Source organism: Oncorhynchus kisutch, linkage group LG21 (genome assembly GCF_002021735.2).
Source record: "Oncorhynchus kisutch isolate 150728-3 linkage group LG21, Okis_V2, whole genome shotgun sequence".
NCBI classification, from domain to species: domain Eukaryota; kingdom Metazoa; phylum Chordata; class Actinopteri; order Salmoniformes; family Salmonidae; genus Oncorhynchus; species Oncorhynchus kisutch.
The window spans coordinates 14623715-14642271 of NC_034194.2; the positions used below are offsets into that span (position 1 = coordinate 14623715).

Sequence of the window (18557 nt, forward strand, 5' to 3'; positions counted from 1 at the left end):
ATGGCCCCCCACTCAAACATCAGAAGCATTGACCTCAACCACAAACTGACGGGACGGTCCACAGAAGCCCTGTCAACTGCTGGGGACCATGTGAACAGTACCTTGGGAGAAGTGAGTTTAGAGAGGGGAGCCTCCAGGGTGCTGTAGCCCCGGATGAAGCTGTGGTAAAAATTAGTCAGGTCTCTTTACTGGGCAGGTGGCTATGTAATGCCCCGCAGCACCACAATACAGACAACAGTTGGAGATCAGCCTACGTGAACTTTCCCTAGCAGATGTATCAACTTGGATGTCACTCCACCACCTCAAGCTCAACCTCGACAAGACAGAGCTGCTCTTCCTCCCAGAAAAGGCCTGCCTGCTAAAAGACCTATCCATCACGGTTGACAACTCCACAGTGTCGCCCTACCAGAGTGCAAAGAACCTTGGCGTGACCCTGGACAACACCCTTTCGTATTCTGCAAATATCGAAGCAATGGCTCGCTCCTGCAGGTTCATGCTCTACAACATCCCTACCTCACACAGGAAGTGGCACAGGTCCTGATCTAGGCACTTGTCCTCTTCGGTCTGGACTGCTGCAACTGGCTGTTGGCTGGGCTCCTCGCTTATACCATCAAACACCTGCAACTTATCCAGAACGCTGCAGCCCACCTGGTTTTCAACCGTCACCCAGCTCCACAGCACACTCCACTGGCTTCCAGTCCAAGCTCGCATCCACCACAAGACCATGGTGCTTACCTATGGAACAGCAAGAGGAACTGCCCCTTCCTACCTTCAGGCTATGCTCAAACCCTACACCGCAACCATGGACTCCCAAGTGGCGCAGCGGTCTAAGGCACTGCATCTCAGTGATAGAGGTGTCACTACAGACCCTGGTTAGATTTCAGGCTGTATCACAACCGGCTGTGATTGCGAGTCCCATAGGGCAGCGTATAATTGGCCCAGTGTCGTCCGGGTTCGGGTTTTGCCGGGGTAGGCCGTCATTGTTCTTAACTGACTTTCCTAGTTAAATAAAGATTAAATAAATAAACATGAGCACTCTGTTCCGCCACCTCTGGTCTCTTGGCCCTCCTGGTCTCATGGCCCCTCTTGGCCCTCAGCCCAGTCCAAGCTCTTCTCTGTCCTGGCACCCCAATGGAGTCCCTGTCCATCTTGCGAAAGCATCTAAAACCCTACCTCTTCAAACAGTATCTTAAATAAGCCTCCTTCCTCCTCACCTCGACCCCCCACCCCCATTAGAAATGTAACGAGTACATACGGGTGTCAAGAAAAATATTTGGAGTAAAAACGACATTATTTTCTTTAGGAATGTAATGAAGTAAAAGTTGTAAAAAATATATAAATGATAAAGTAAAGTACAGATACCCCCAAAAAGGACTTAAGTCGGAGGGAGGGTTCCAAAATGCAATCATATCACACGCAATTTTACAATTTAGCCTATGAAATGATCATATCTCTTTTTTATACAGACTAGCTAAAACAATACTGAAACTTGGATTATGATAATTTGCTGGTAAAAAAAAGTGGAGAAGCAAAAACATATGTTCTGAATCCCCTATTTTAATTTGCCCAATGTGTCAGTGATTTCAGAGTTCCTGTACAGTGCAATATGAATGTCAATATACACAATAGGCTGACTGGGGAGTTGATTTCCCACAGTCAACGTCCCGCAATAAGAGCTTTGACGCTAATATTTGTGTGAACTCTTCAAAGTTGTCTTCGGTGGTTGTCACTGAGTAGACTGATACCCCATTTCATGGATCCACAATCCATAGGAAAGGTTGTACAGTGCAATATGAATGTCCAACATGGTTGACTGGTAAGCTTTATGTGGCTCGTGTCACAGTGGTTTCAAAGTACCGCAATAAAAGCTACGACACTAATATTTGTGAAAACTCTTCACAGTTGTGTTCTGTGTATGTCACTGAGCATACTGATACCCCCATTTCATTGATCCACAATCCATAGGTAAGGCTGTACAGTGTAATATGAGTGCACAATTCACATAGTGGATTTACTGGTAAACTTAATATGGCTCATTTTACGGTGGTTTCAATACAATTCTGAAGTCTAACACATACACAGTGCAATGTCAACTGATTTTTGTTTTCTTCTAATTATTGTATTTTCTTCAATTTAAATAACAACATTCCAACTTTGTTTAGCATTATCTAGTCCAAATGGCATAATTCCTTTATTTGTACCCATTTGCATCACTTTCAATTAATAACTTTTATTTTGAAAGCAAACCGCAAACGCCTCTATTGTGGCTTTTCCTTAATGTGAATGTCTCTATCCGCCACCAGGTTCATAAATACTACTTAAGTTTCGGCAAGCATCTCAAACAGATATCCGACTCAACATGGCTTACACCGTTGCAGGTGGAACCAAGAAGAAAGTCTGCTACTACTATGACGGTAAAGAAATGCATGTTCATTTAGAGTTTTCAGAATAAGTTTCCAAGGCCAAACTAGCGCGTTAGCTAGGGTGCGTGATGACAGCCAGTGCAATGTAATATCCATTCATTCTCTGAATAGCTGGGTACTATTGGCTAGCGATCCTGACAGGATTTGTTTTATGTCCCTGTTATGCTCATGAAATAAGTTACGAGACGGTGTTCTAGAATCTAGATATGTCGGTAAACTAGACAAGCTAGTGAACGTTAAACAGCTACTGTAGCTAGTGCTAGTTTAGCCGGCTTCACTCTTGTCGGGGCACATTGTGTGTGTAGCTAGCGAGTTTAGCCAGCCACAGCAATGTTTACTTTTACAACTAATGTTATTTTAAACAAGTAAACACGCTGTGGTATTTTGTTTTTATGACATTTTAAATATAAGCAGACCAGTTAAATTGATTTACTACCGCCAACAAGGGACCAGTGATAGCGTTGACGATTGATGAAGATGACGACACTAGCGGCTATTGCGCATTATCAGCGTTGCTTCATGCGCTAGTACTGCTAGCTAACTGACTGCATTGTCGTATTAACGTTTAGTTAAAACAAAGTAGAATTATGTGGTAGTAGAGGTACATTATGGTTAGTGCTGGAATGCTGTGTGAAACATCAACATTTCTCAAATATAGACTCTGTTTTTAGTTATGGTCTTTTGTTCCTTCTTTTTAACAGGTGACATTGGCAATTACTATTATGGACAAGGGCATCCCATGAAACCACACCGAATTCGAATGACCCACAACCTACTGTTGAACTATGGACTGTACAGAAAAATGGAAATATATGTATGTTTATAACAAGATTTCAAGTCAAAAGGTTGATTCTGAATATGTAGGTATGGCTTTTTCTCTCTTTCGCCATGAAGTAGGCAATTGTTATTCTTTGTTGCAGAGACCACACAAAGCCACTGCAGAGGAAATTACCAAATACCACAGTGACGATTACATCCAGTTCCTCCAATCCATACGACCAGACAACATGTCAGAGTACAGCAAGCAAATGCAGCGGTGTAAGTCGAGCCATAACTAGGGCCAGGAGTTGTTACTAACCTTATGACTGGACCACGGAAAACTACCCATACTTACCTAGTATTGGGAAAAAAATATATGTATATTTCTTGATGGATTGCTTGAATCACTATTTTGTGTTTTTGTTTTTATCATAGTTAATGTTGGTGAGGATTGTCCTGTATTTGATGGGTTGTTTGAGTTCTGCCAGTTGTCTACCGGTGGCTCTGCTGGTAAGTGTATGCATGCATACATACATACAAATATATTCCCATGAATACATACTTTTGGTCATGTGTTGTATGGGGTTGAGATCAGGGCACTTTGCAGGCCAGTCAAGTTCTTCCACACTGATCTCGACAAATCATTTCTGTATGGACCTAGTTTTGTGCATGGGGGCATTGTCATTCTAGAATGTCATCTTAATGCTACAGCATACAATGTTTCTTCACTGGAACTAAGGGGCCTATACTTCCAACCATGAAAAACAGCCCCAGACCATTAGTCCTCCTCCACCAAACTTTACAGTTGGCACTATGCATATGGGCAGGTAGTGTTGTCTTGGCATCCGCTAAACCCAGATTTGTCCGTCGGACTGCCAGATGGTGAAGCATGATTCATCACTCCAGAGAACACATTTGCACTTCCAGAGTCCAACGGTGGCGAGCTTTACACCACTCCAGCCGACACTTGGCATTGTGCATGGTGATCTTAGGCTTGTGTGCGGCTGCTCGGCCGTGGAAACCCATTTCATGTAGCTCCCGATGAACAGTTCTTGTGCTTCCAGAGGCAGTTTGGAACTCAGGAGTGAGTGTTGCAACCGAGGACAGACTATTTTTACTCGCTAAGGCCATTCTACTGCCATTGTTTGTCTATGGCGATTGCATAGCTGTGTGCTCAATTTTATACACCTGTCAGCAACTGGTGTGGCTGAAATGGCAGTCCACTAATTTGAAGGGGTGTCCACATACTTTTGTGTAATACAGTACCAGTCAAAGGTTTGGACACCTACTCATTCAAGGTTTTTTATTTTATTACTATTTTCTACATTGTAGAATAATAGTGAGAACAAACGATGAAATAACACATGTAGTAACCAAAAAAAGTGTTTAATGTAAATCTGTTTTTTAGATTCTTCAAAGTAGCCATCCTTTGCCTTGATGCCTTTGCACACTCTTGGCATTTTCTCAAGCGCCTTCACCTGGTTTGCTTTTCCAACAGTCTTGAAGGTGTTCCCACATGCTGAGCACTTGTTGGCTGCTTTTCCTTCACTCTGCGGTCCAACTCATCCCAAACCTTTTCAATTGGGTTGAGGTCAGGTGATTGTGGAGGCCAGGTCATCTGATGCAGCACTCCGTCACTCTCCGTCTTGGTCAAATAGCCGTTGCACAGCCTGGAGGTGTCTTTTGGGTCATTGTCAAACAACCCAAATGATAGTCCCACTAAGTCCAAACCAGATGGGATGGCGTTTCGCTGCAGAATGCTGTGGTAGCCATGCTGGTGTCACCAGCAAAGCACCATCTCCATGCTTCACGGTGGGAACCACACATGCGGAGATCATCCATTCACCTACCCTGCGTCTCAAAGACATGGTGGTTGGAACCAAAAATCTCAAATTTGGACTCATCAGACCAAAGGACAGATTTCCACCGGTCTAATGTCCATTGCTCATGTTTCTTGGCACAAGCAAGTGTCTCCTTATTTGTGTCTTTTATTAGTGGTTTCTTTGCAGCAATTTGACCATGAAGGCCTGATTTCAAGCAGTCTCCTCTGAACAGTTGATGTTGACATGTCTGTTTACTTGAACTCTGAAGCATTTTATTTGGGCTGCTATTTCTAAAGCTGGAAACTACAGCAGTGGTAACTCTGAGGTTTCCTTTCCTGTGGCGGTCCTCATGAGCGCCAGTTGCATCATTGTGCTTGATGGTTTTTGCGACTGCACTTTCAAAATTCTTGAAATTTTCCTGATTGACTGACCTTGATGTCTTAGAGTAATGATGAACTGTCATTTCTCTTTGCTTATTTGAGCTGTTCTTGCCAAAATATGGACTTGGTCTTTCACCAAATAGGGCTATCTTCTGTATACCGCCCCTACTTTGTCACAAGACAACTGATTGGCTCAAACACATTAAGGAAAGAAATTCCACAAATTAGCTTTTAACAAGGCACACCTGTTAATTGAAATGTATTCCAGGTGACTACCTCATGAAGCTGGTTGAGAGAATGCCAAGAGTGTGCAAAGCTTTCATCATGTCAAAGGGTGGCTACTTTGAAGAATCTCAAATATAACATATATTTTTATTTGTTTAACACTCTTTTTGTTTACTATATGGTTGGAGCTGGAATGTGTTATTTCAGAGTTTTGATGTCTTCACTATTCTACAATGTAGAAGATAGTCAAAATAAAGAACCCTGGAATGAGTTGATGTACTGTATAGTGTATCTGTTAGGGTAAGCCTAACCCAAATCTTTTTCTTCTCTCTCTACAGTTTTTCACCTGCAAACAGTAGAACTAGTCCCTATTGGTTCAGAAATCACAACACATGCTTGTGAAAATAGTGTAACCAAAAATGTTTTTCCTCCCTTGGCACAGCGGGATCGGTGAAACTCAACAGGCAGCAGACGGACATTGCGGTGAACTGGGCCGGGGGACTTCACCACGCTAAGAAGTCTGAGGCCTCTGGCTTTTGTTACGTCAATGACATTGTGTTGGCCATTCTAGAGCTCCTCAAGTGAGTTTGTGTTCCCAGATGGAAACCGGCTAAACCGTATGACTGCTACAATGAAATGCATTCGTGATGGTGACTTGTTGTTTTTTTGTAGACCTCCTGATATATCAGCGTGTGTTCTACTATGCATGCCTCAGGTTTAATTCTTCACACCTCTTCGTTCCCAGGTACCATCAGAGGGTACTGTACGTAGATATTGACATCCACCATGGGGATGGAGTAGAGGAAGCCTTCTACACCACAGACAGGGTCATGACTGTGTCCTTCCACAAATACGGAGAGTACTTCCCTGGGACTGGAGACCTCAGGGTGAGTACTTGGCTTATGTCCCAAATGGCACTACTTTTGACCAGCAGAAGTAGTGCAGTATGTATAGATTAGGATGCCATTTGGGACGTAGCCCCATGTGTCACACCTCAATGTGAACTTCCTGGTGCTCTGTGACAGAGTGGCCCATTGATAGCTGGGTAAAGACTCTCTTTCCACAGTTATAGTTATGAAATAATCTCACTTCCATTATTTGTAGTATTTTGCTTGGGAAGAGTGCTTTATGATGGATGCAGTATTTTAGTTATGGATTAGCAAGTGTGTAAACGTGTTTAAAATCCTCAATTGCCACTCTGTTCGTAGGATATTGGTGCAGGAAAAGGCAAATACTACGCTGTCAACTTCCCCCTGAGGGACGGCGTTGACGATGAGTCGTATGAGCTGATCTTCAAGCCTGTAAGTAAGCACAGGTATTGCAGTGTTCAGTGCTCAATTTAGCCTCTGGAGGCGCAGCAAAAGCGTCACACCCTCCATACGGAGCCTTCAACCACAATTTTGGGGTCAAGCATAAATTGGCTTTTACCCTACGAGGTCCGGATTCTGATGGTTTTCTGTTCTACCTGATAATACATTTTACACACCTGGCGAACCAGGTCTAAATTTATTCCCTGATTAGCGGGAAACAATGGAAGAAAACAAAGTGCTTTGTGTCTTGGCAGGTGATGGCCAAGGTGATGGAGATGTACCAGCCCAGTGCAGTGGTTCTGCAATGTGGAGCAGACTCCCTCTCAGGAGACCGTCTGGGCTGCTTCAACCTTACCATCCGCGGTATGCTAGTCGTCTTACATGTTTTTATGTGCGAGTCCATTTGAAACTTGTAGAGCTTAATTTTAACTGTAATGATTGAGCCAGCATTGGGAGTTGCACAGATAGTTTTTAGTCTGTCATTTATTAAACCGTAATGATCTAATTTTGTTCTTTGAGAAGCATATTAGCCTGTTCTAAGCCCTCCATGTTGGTCCTGTAGTTATGTGGTGTTTTGTCTCTTTGTGCTGCTTTTCCGTCAGGCCATGCTAAGTGTGTTGAGTACATTAAGTCGTTCAACCTTCCCCTACTAATGCTGGGTGGAGGAGGCTACACCATCCGCAACGTGGCCCGCTGCTGGACCTACGAGACGGCCGTGGCTCTGGATACTGAGATCCCTGACGGTGTGTTGATTTTTTTTCCTTATTCAAAATGCCCTATTTCCCACAATTTCCTGTCATTATTTTTTAAAATTTTAGGATGCTTTCCTCATTTCAGCGTCGATTGCCTAGATCTGTATAATGCAGTGAAAGTATCAAGCCATTGAGGCTCGTCTACTTTTTGTAGTTTACTTAATACAATGTCTTCTCTTCACCGCTGCGATATTGGCTGGGTCTCTAGAGAAAACGCTATAGCACTAGACGGGGTGTTGTCCCAAATTGCACCCTATTCCCTACATAGTGACCTACTTTTAGCCAGTGCCCAATTTGGCCCTGTTCAAAAGTAGTGCACTATGTAGGGTTAAGGATCTGGTCAAAGGTAGTGTGTTACACAGGGAATAGGGTGCCATTTGGGACGCATACAGGGATAGTCCTGGTCCTGACAGTCGTCTGCCTACAGGGAGCTGACTAAGCAGAATGTCAGTGGACCACCAAGTGTGTGTGTGTCTGTGAGCGGACATTATCACAGCCTGTCAAAGGAGCCAGCTGTTTTCTTCATGGAATCCGGGACATTAACAGAACCCTTACCCTTTCCATTATATCCGCTCTCAAGTGGCGGGACTTGTATCGGTGTATAAAATATGTACCTAAAAGGGTTGACCTTCTGAAACTTTATTTTAGGTACATCGTAACCTTCATGTTCATCTTGGTGCTGGCCCTTTCTCTTATGTTTTCTCTTTTTTTTTTTTTTTTTTTTTTCAGAACTGCCATACAACGATTACTTTGAGTACTTTGGGCCTGACTTCAAGTTGCACATCAGCCCATCCAACATGACCAACCAGAACACGTTGGAGTACATGGATAAGATCAAGTAAGGACTGAGTCTGTCATGGACCATCAAATATAGCATGTCAGATGTATTCAGCTACTCCTAAGGAGTTGCATGTCATTATGGATGTGTGTATGTGTGTGCATGGAGGTTGTTGCAGCTGCATTATTACTTTAAGAAATTGGTATTGTGGTAGGGACTTCTCGTTGTCGCTTATGACTATCCAAATTTCTTGGAGCCTTCTCGTGTGCTTCTGCACTGATGTTGGTTACTGCTCTAAAGCAATTGCCTTTTGTGTGTATTAACCCATAGGCAGCGTCTGTTTGAGAACTTGCGGATGCTACCTCACGCCCCGGGAGTGCAGATGCAGACGGTCCCTGAAGACGCCATCACTGACGATACGGTGGATGAGGATGCCGAGGACCCCGACAAACGCATGTCCAGTAAGACACGCCTTATCTGACAAATCACACGACATTCGTTGTGTACAGTCTAACTACTGCTGTTATGTCACTCAGGGGTGTTCCATTCTCAATGTATCAGTGGCTGGATTTTTCCACTATGGAATCCATCTTGGACCCTATTGCCAGCAGCATGGATCCTATTTCCAGAAGCATCTGAATGTTGATTTCCTGTCTCGTTTTAAGTCCGTGCTTCAGACAAGAGGATAGCCTGCGACGAGGAGTTCTCTGACTCTGAGGATGAGGGAGAGGGAGAGGGAGGAAGGAGGAACGAAGCCAATCACAAGAAAGGAACAAAACGGACTCGAGTTGAGGAGGGAGACAAAGAGAAAGTTGGTGAGTATTCAGAACTTGGTTACCCTGACTACAAACCTTTTTTTGTGAAGGACTTTCAAGAACACTTTCAATTCCCTTCATTTTAGATTGAGTTGGATGAAGAAAATAACCTAGAAATGTTGAATTGATAACTTGTACAATTTGTTAATTTGTGCTGTCTTCTGTACAGAGGTGGAGAAATCGAAGGAAACAAGCACTGAGAACTGACATAAAGGCAGCTAAGCGTAATTGTGGCACCCTGCCACTGTTTGTACAGTTTTAAAAGGAGGTCGTGAATTCCTGTCAGCCCTCATTTGTGCAGTGCTGCAAGATCCAAAACAATTATGATAATCTCGGGGGGGGGGGGGGGGGGGGGAGTACAGACTATTGTAATCTCTCATCCTCCCCTTTATCACAATAAAGACTTCATCATAATTACTTGTCACGACCAGCTACTTATAGTTTGAGATGTATACGAAATTGTGCTTAATTAGAAGTAGTCACTAATGTATTCAGACACTGACTTCTGTTATGTTTTGGGGTGGGGAAACCGGCACACTTTCCAGTGTGAAGACTGAGCAGACTAGCAGTGCCTGATTCAGCCACATGGTGGTGCTGTGATCTCTCCATGGACAGACCCGACTGTGGCAGCCAGGACAGCTAACTGTGGCTGATTCTACACCTTAGCGCCTGACTCCATACCAGAAGCGTTATATTTCTCATTGATCTGTAGCTGTACGTTCGTTGACTTAGTTTCCTTTTGTGGACTGTAGCTGTGGATTTCTAGGATTTGCGACCAACCTGGGTTTGCTGTACTTTCCTTTGATACATTTTTCAATGCTTTTATATTTCAACATGCATTATCTTCTGAATGAGAAGTCTACTTGTAATTAAAGTATGTGTTTTTAGACCAGAGTATGTGGGTGTTCCTGTAGATATTTTGCATTTGCCAATTAAAAGCTTCTTTTTTTAAAATCCTATGTGGTGTGAATGTATGTATTATAGTAGTTAGAGATTAGTTGGGGCTAAATATGTTAAATCAACCATGATCATTTAAATTATCTATAATACGATGGGGTTCATTGCAGAATCCCAATCACCTTTGTTTGCATGTACAGGAATGGTTCTGTCACAAACAATAATATACAGATGGACAATGAATTTGATATTTATACAGTACACATACAGTACGTACATAATGAACACCAGGATACAGACTCTACTATAAACATCAGACTACACTATAAACTGAAAGAGGTACATCATATACAAGCAGTGGCCAGAGGGAGTCTGGGATGTAACCTCTGGTGGTATTCCCCATGCCTTAGACTTGCCTGGTAGACCGGTCTTCTCCAGAGATGTCATCCACATGTTCGCTTGCATGACAAGTGCCATAAGCTTAGTTCAACTGTAGCCCTATCATAACCGAACATAAAGATGATATACTGCATTCTTTGTAAACTGGCATGTCAGTTCTTGCTAAATCCAAAACCAAATCGATACAAATTTCACTGGGGATTTTTTTGGTGGCACATTGCATAGCAGCCACACGATGGCGATGTAACCCTGCCTGTTATTTTCATCAAGGAATCAGTGTATTAGATGTGTACACAGATTTGCAGGTGCAGCGAAATGCTCATGTTGCTAGCTCCAACAGTATAGTAATATCTAGCAATGAAAAAAGCCTGGAAAATAAGTTTTATATAGGATGAGTCATGACTAGAATACCGGCAGTGGAGGCTGCTGAGGGAGGATGGCTCATATGTTCTGGGACGGAGTAAATGGAATGGCATAAAACACATGGAAAACGTGTTTGATACTATTTCACTCATTCTGCTCCAGCCATTACCACGAGCCTGTCCTCCCCAATTAAGGTGCCACCAACCTCCTGTGGAAAACAGTATATACGTACAGTATGTATGTACATATACATACAATATTAAAGTTACCAGTGTTCAATGACTGTACATATGGCAGCAGCCTCTAAGTTGGAGGGTAGCGTACCAGGTGGTAGCCGGATAGAACAGTGACGAAGGTTCCGGCCAGGTTACTGGGTGGCGGTCGGCTAGTGGTGACTGTTTAATAGTCTGATGGCCTGGAGATAGAAGCTGTTACTCAGTCTCTCTTTCCCTGCTTTGATGAACCTTTTCTGTCTCCGCCTTCTAGATGGTAGCGGGGTGAACAGGCCGTGCCTCGTCGGGTGGCTGGGGGGGTCCTTGATGATTTTCTTGGCCTTCCCATGACACCGGGTGCTGTAGATGTCCTGGAGGGCAGTGTGATGCATTGGGCTGTAGCACCACCCTCTGGAGAGCCCTGCGGTTGCGCATGGTGCAAGACAGCCCGACAGGATGCTCTCAATGGTGGATCTGTAGAAGTTTTTGAGGGTCTTAGGGGCCCAGACGACTTTCAGTTGCGCCTTCTTCATCACGCTGCCTGTGTAAAGGGACCATTTCAGGTTGTCAGTGATGTGCACGCCAAGGAACTAGAATAGTTTTTTTCCCCTCTCCACTGCGGCCCCATCGATGTGGATGGAGACGTGCTCTCTCTGCTCAAATCAAATCAAATTTATTTATATAGCCCTTCGTACATCAGCTGATATCTCAAAGTGCTGTACAGAAACCCAGCCTAAAACCCCAAACAGCAAGCAATGCAGGTGTAGAAGCACGGTGGCTAGGAAAAACTCCCTAGCTGTCTCATCGTTGTTGTTTATCAGGCCTACCACTGTTGCAAACTTTGATGATTGAGTTGGAGACGTGCGTGGCCACACAGCGCTGGTTGTTATAGCTTATTTGCCTACCATTTTGGCCTAGTAATTTCAACAGTCGTGATTGCTAATACAACCCTGAATATCTTTAATGAAGTTGTGTAGATAGACTTGCTGATGAAGTATATCTAGATTTTCATTACAGAAACTTAGCCTACTAGTAGCTATGACACACCTGCAAGCGGGAAAATAGCACGTGTGAAATTCAAAACACGAGGAAGCTGCAACCCAGTCAGCAGAGACACATGCATACACCTATTTTGTGGCCTATTCGTCTACTGATGAACAATTGCAATTTATAGTATGTTTTTTCTATTTGTTGCCATTTTTTGCATGCATAACATGCTACGTTGATATATTTTGAATGGGATTGCAGCACAATAGTTACTCAGTAACTGGTACAATGTCAATGGAAATGATAACATGTCAGTGAAGACCTTTTGAGGTCTAATATTGCAAAGTACTGAGTCTCTGTGCCTTGAGGGTCTCTTTTTACAACAATGAGCTGCACAAAAGGTCTTCACTGACATTTTATCATTTCCATTGGCATTGTACCAGTTACTGAATAACTATTGTGCTGCAATCGCACACCATTCAAAATATGATTTGCAAAATGTCAACGTATTTAACGTCAGTGAGAATTCAGTGACGTAGGCTGCATGTGGTCATGTTGGGGGCGGGGAATAGCACTAAACTAATAGCGATGGAACGTACAATGAACAAACCCTGATCCCCGTGACAAATTAATCTATTCTGGTCCATGATTCATTTAAAAAGGTTTTGAATGAGTTCGGCCTAGTTGTATAATATTTGCAAGGTGACATAGATTTGTCCGTACCATTGAGTATTCCATGTTGGACTTTTGTAGATAACTGAGGGCCAGTGACACTAGCTGTGACGCCACAAGTTCAAATCCTAGGTGAAACCCTCTTGGTGTTTTTGCGGCAAGGTGCTTCTACAATGATACTGTAATGTTTGAGTATGTAGAAAAGTTGGCGGCAGTTAGTCTGAATACTAAATTAGTTTGAACACACTATGGCTGCATTTAAAACAGGCAGCCCAATTATTTTGACCAATCTGATCAGCTCTGAAAAAGAACCGACGTGAAAAGATCTGATGTGAATGGTCAAAAGCTCAATTAGCGCGGGGGGTTACACATGTTGAAATTACTCATCAATTTACCAATTACAACACTCAACGAACCACTTACCACCTCCATCTGAACGGTTAAAGCTGGACTCCATAGTGGAAAAAAACACATCCGTTTGTGACATTACAACAAACACTGTTTGCACATGCAATAGAATAGCACAATATATACGGCAATTTATTTGACCATGCTGCGCAACACTCTGGTTGGCAACAAAAACAACGGCGGTGGGGCGGCTAGTGGCGCTGTTTCCCCCTATTGCGGAGTCCATCTTAAAAGGAATAGAAATTGGTTAAATGAAAAGACAGATGCTGCTCAAATTTTATTCACATTTATTTTTGCTTTTAGTGTGCTCACAGAAAATTAGAACACTAAGCAGGAGTTTAATAGCATTTTTTTAAGCAAAGTTACATTCCATCTCTAAGTCAAATTGGTCAAAGCTTCTCCGGTATTTACAAAAGAAAAGAAAAAAAAAAGAGACTAGATGCTACACAAACGTCGCATCTGATAGAGATTCCTTAATTTGTCAAAGACCACTGGGAAAAAAAGCATTGTCTGCTGTAATCAAAACATACCACAGTATATAAACAGTAACCATTCCACTTATCACAGCTTGGTTGAGTTCAAAATTGCTGAAAAGGTCATCCAGGATGAATTTGTTTTTGTTATCTTACAAAAATGAGCGGGTGGAAAGAGCTGCAAACTTCATGTGCTTCTTGAGATCAAGATTTCATTTGTACAATAATCATAGTTAAAAACACCCCGCCTATACATACTTACACTTTATTAAGGTCATAAAACCAGCAATAAACAATAAAGCCTATACAACTTGTATTTCTACTGAATCACTGACTGGTACAGCTAATGAGATTAGTGAAAAGCTCCTATGAATTTTTTTTAATGACTTCCTAAACCTAGCTCTGGGAATTGTGTGTTTTTTTTGTCGTCTCATAGAAAAAATGACTTAGTGTTATAAACCGCATGGTACTCTTGTGGTACATAGGTGTTTGTTTCATTCTCGTTTTTAAGACCTCTCTTTACATTATAGTCTGTGGCACAATTCCCAGGCACAAAGGTGCCACCTCCAAATCTCCCCCCCGCCCACCCCAAAACCCCCTTCATTTACATCTCAACTCATTTACATACCCCACCTCCTCCATACCATGGGCATGTCCATACATTTTGACAAGGTACATTTTGTATAAAAATGCAACAACAAAAAAACATGTAATACAGATGCAAAAAAATATATGGCAGAGTGTGGATGTATTTTCTTTCCTGTAATATTACGTTTCTAAGCAACCCACCTCTGCCCGTTGGAATGGTAGTAACAATGGACCAAGATGGGTTTTGTGGAGGGGGAAGGGAAAACAAAAAAAGAAAAGCTTTAAAATACCCCTGGTTGTAGACAAGTTCTCCAAAGCCAGGAACTGGCACCACTCCAACATACAAACAGGGAAATGTTTTTTTGATGATCTTTTTTCAGCTTTTTGTTTTTTTTATTTCTTCCGTTTTGCTCTTCGCGTTTCCAGCTTTACTCAGCACTGGCCTCTGCGGCAGCTGGGGCCTCTGGACTGGATGCGACCTCTGTTGCAGGTACAGCCTCCTCCGTTTTGGGTGCCTCCGCAGCAGGCTCCGCTGGCTTCTCCTCTGCTTTTGGCTCCTCGGCGGCAGCTGCCTTGGCCTCCTCAGCGGGTGCTGCTGCTGTTTCCTCAGGCTTGGCCTCTGTGGGGCTTGCTGCTTCCTTAGCTTCCTCCCCAGCACCGGCAGGCTTGGCCTCTCCCTCCGCAGTCTTGGCTTCCCCTTCGGCAGTGGCCTCTGGGGCCTCGGCTGCCTCATCCTTGGCCTCATCGGTGGACGCAGCGGCCTCCTCACCCTCTGCCCCATCGCCTGTCTCCTTCTTGGTCTTTTTGAAGGAGAAACCGCTAAGCTTGAAGGACTTTTTGAAGGAGAAGCGCTTCTTCTTCTTTTTGGGGGTCTCGTTGCTGGTTGAAGGCGTGGCACCCTCCTCCGGTTTAGCTGCCTCACCCTCAGCTGCTGGAGACACAGCCTCTGCATTCTCTGCCTTTTCCCCTTCTACTGCTGCTGCTGAGGGTGCAGCCTCTGCAGTTGCAGCCTCCGCTTTTGGAGCCTCCTCAGCCGTGGCACTACCATTGGCATGCACCTCGTCTTTGCCTGCCTCTGCAGCCGCAGGAGAGGCATCCCCGTTCACTTTCACATGGCCATTTTCCTAAAGACAGAGGCCATTAAACATCACATAAAAAGCATAGCGTGGAATATTACGTGTGATATGGACTATTGTCACTCAGTGACACAAGGGGCAGTAGACACCACAAAAATAAAATCGGGACAAACGCATACAGCCCTCTGTCTAATAAAAAAAAAAAAAACATGTTTAGTATCAATGGGCCTTTACGCACGGGCGTCGGCAGGCTAATTGCTTTGCGAGTTACAAAGTCAACACAGAATTCGTTTTAGGAAGGCAGAATTGAAACTATTTCCCCGTAATCACGTGCGAGAATGAGCCACCTCCGGCAATGAGAGAAGGGAGACACGGTTTCGGATGGTTCGCTAGGGGGCGATGCGTGTCTGCCAGTCGCTCCAACACCGAAGCGCCAAAGCAAAGCATCTGCTCATTAAACAGCAGATGCTCATTAATACACCAGATCACGCAGAGCATCCTTCAGATGCATACCCCCAAAACTAAACAGCACCAGAACCATCATCCTTATCACTTTAATAGATACCATCCACTCCAACACTTATACCAACTACAGAAGGGGCGCATTATCAAATGTGGTTCCCCTGCTCCCGTGTGGTAGTAACCATCCCTGCTCTCTATTCGAGCATCTGTAACAAAAGGCGTGTTGGCTAGCTAGACCGTGGCAAGCCATTGTTGGCGTCGTTCATCTTCCCATTCACCCACCGATTGCCTCAAGTTATTAGATTTGTGCTCAGTTTCAGTTAAGATTTTTGATTAAAAAAGGATTTATCCATTTAACTACATAAGGTCCAACAATTCGATACCAATTTCCGCTGTCTCACAATCCGAAATTTCAAACAAAGTATTCACCCAATTAACCGAAATCCCCACACATCAAATGAATCAATGAAAACGACTGAATATGTTACCAAATGTGTCAACAAATAATTATCCAAATCAGTTTGGGCTTTTGTAATAAATTGTAAAATTTTTGAAATTGTATTTCAAATCAGTGATCAACTGTTTGTTGAAATAGTGTACAATCAATGTATTCCAATCGTGGTTGTTTTCTCCATCAGCCTGGCGAACGTCTCCATAAGTGCCCACAACACAATAACGCAAGCAGAGAACCTTTGCGCAAACCAACCGTATATCTATATTTCCTTTAACTCGGATACAAATATATATTTTTAAATCAATTACCTGTCCATTGGTCTTGGTTGGTGAAGCGGCAGCCTCTCCTGGCTTTTCAACCGTGGTTTCGCCTTTTGCAGCTGTCTTGGAGAATTGCGCTCCCATGCTTTCGCTCCAACAAAGAAACTCAACCGATCCAAAAAAAATGAACAAAGACCACTACTAGACTCTTTCTTAAATGCAAGCACTTTGCGGAGGCTCCTCTTTGAAACGTTTACTGGACAAGTAATCAAAGTCCAGTCTTAGTGAACAAAAATGGAAAATTGCAGAAAATACCTGCCAAGTGAAGAGAAGTAATAAAAAATCCCAGATTTGTGGCTATGTCGCTGTAGACAGGGTGGAAAATGGAGAAATTTCCCGTGTTGCTAATAAGATGCGGAGTCCAACGCCCAAGTGCACAGGGCCACATTCAGTTGCCAAACGTTCTCGAACGTTGCAGATAGAAATGCCATGAATAGAGCTGGGGGTTACTCATTTTACATGTTGGAGAGGCATGTGTGTGTTCTATATTGTCTATTTCTATCTGAACGTTCCAAAACGTTGCGTTCTATTGAACGCGGCCCAGATGAATGGGCATCCCGAATGATGACGGCATCCGCGCTCAGATCCAGCGAATCAGAGCCCTCACACAGAAAGTGGGCAAGGCTTTAAAAACGAGTGAACAATGTTTTTTTTGCAGATTGTAACAAATCTGAAAAAATATATATTGTCGTGGCGACAAATTTTCCTTTCAAAACTACCAAACAAAAATTACTCGACTAGAGAATAATTTTGGAATTGATGGTGTGCGCAGAGGTTTGAAAGGCATTCTAATCACTCCTAACAAAGTGATACCTAATTATTGATTCATTATGATAGATGTTTGAGGGTGTTTGTAACAATTTAATCTCAATTATGTACGCTAATTTGATCATGAGGAATCGGAATTTGCTTTAGGCAGAAATGGTTTTTTGGCTCATTGGGCGCCAGCCGCCTCCACTTTCAGAACGTGCTCTGAATACGACCACATTCACTTGACACAGACAGTGCACATTTAGTAGTCTATTTAGTGGTGGCTATTGTGAAACAATCTTGTACTGATAAAATACTTTTAAAGGGGGGACCTCTAAACCCACCTTTCAGCCCTATCCCATCTTGTAATAAATTCATCTCAGTCACATATAAGGGGAACATCTAAACCCACCTTTCAGCCCTATTTTATTTTTACCTTTATTTAACTAGGCAAGTCAGTTAAGAACAAATTCTTATTTTCAATGACGGCTTAGGAACAGTGGGTTAACTGCCTGTTCAGGGGAAGAACAACAGATTTGTACCTTGTCAGCTCAGGGATTTGAACTTGCCACCTTCCGGTTGCTTGTCCAACGCTCTAACCACTAGGCTACCCTGCCGCCCATGACATCTTGTAATAAATGAATCTCAGTCACATATACTAGCACCACATACAGTATGTAAACAACAGTTTGTGGACACACCTTCAAAATAGTGGATGTGGCTGCTTCAGCCACACCCATTGCTGACAGGTGTATAAAATCGAGCACACAGCCATGCATGCGATCTCCATAGATAAACATTGGCTGTAGAATGGCCTTACTGAAGAGCGTCGTAACTTGCAATGTGGCACCGTCATAGGATACCACCTTTCCAACAAGTTTTTCAGTTTGTCAAAGTTCTTCCCTGCTAGAGCTGCCCCAGTCAACTGTAAGTGCTGTTATTGTGAAGTGGAAACGTCTAGGAACAACAACGGCTCAACCTCGAAGTGGTAAGCCACACAACCTCACAGAACGAGACCGCCGAATGCTGAACCATGTAGCGCACAAAATGTGTCTGTCTTCGGTTGCAACACTCACTACTGAGTTCCAAACTGCCTCTGGATGCAACGTCAGCACAATAACTGTTCGTAGGGAGCTTCATGAAATGGGTTTCCATGGCCTAGCAGCTGCCCACAAGCCTAAGGTCACCATGCGCAATGCCAAGCATCGGCTGGAGTGGTGTAAAGCTCGCT

At 43.4% G+C, this 18557-nt stretch overlaps 2 protein-coding genes across 2 annotated transcripts; one reads left to right on the forward strand and one right to left on the reverse strand.

The window, feature by feature from the left end:
• Positions 1-2253: 2253 nt before the first annotated feature.
• LOC109866626 (histone deacetylase 2) lies at positions 2254-10224 on the forward strand. Its single transcript, XM_020455393.2, has 13 exons — positions 2254-2414; positions 3125-3237; positions 3344-3461; positions 3618-3692; positions 6053-6191; positions 6356-6497; positions 6819-6911; positions 7175-7283; positions 7523-7663; positions 8402-8510; positions 8781-8911; positions 9116-9265; positions 9435-10224. Exons 1-13 carry the CDS (start codon positions 2360-2362, stop codon positions 9470-9472), a joined length of 1413 nt encoding a protein of 470 aa, XP_020310982.1. The 5' UTR covers positions 2254-2359; the 3' UTR covers positions 9473-10224.
• Positions 10225-13473: 3249 nt separating this feature from the next.
• LOC109866353 (myristoylated alanine-rich C-kinase substrate-like) lies at positions 13474-17091 on the reverse strand. The gene is made up of 2 exons (XM_020454991.2): positions 16565-17091; positions 13474-15388 (listed from the first exon to the last, which is right to left on the reverse strand). Exons 1-2 carry the CDS (start codon positions 16658-16660, stop codon positions 14693-14695), a joined length of 792 nt encoding a protein of 263 aa, XP_020310580.1. The 5' UTR covers positions 16661-17091; the 3' UTR covers positions 13474-14692.
• Between the last annotated feature and the right edge of the window lie 1466 nt (positions 17092-18557).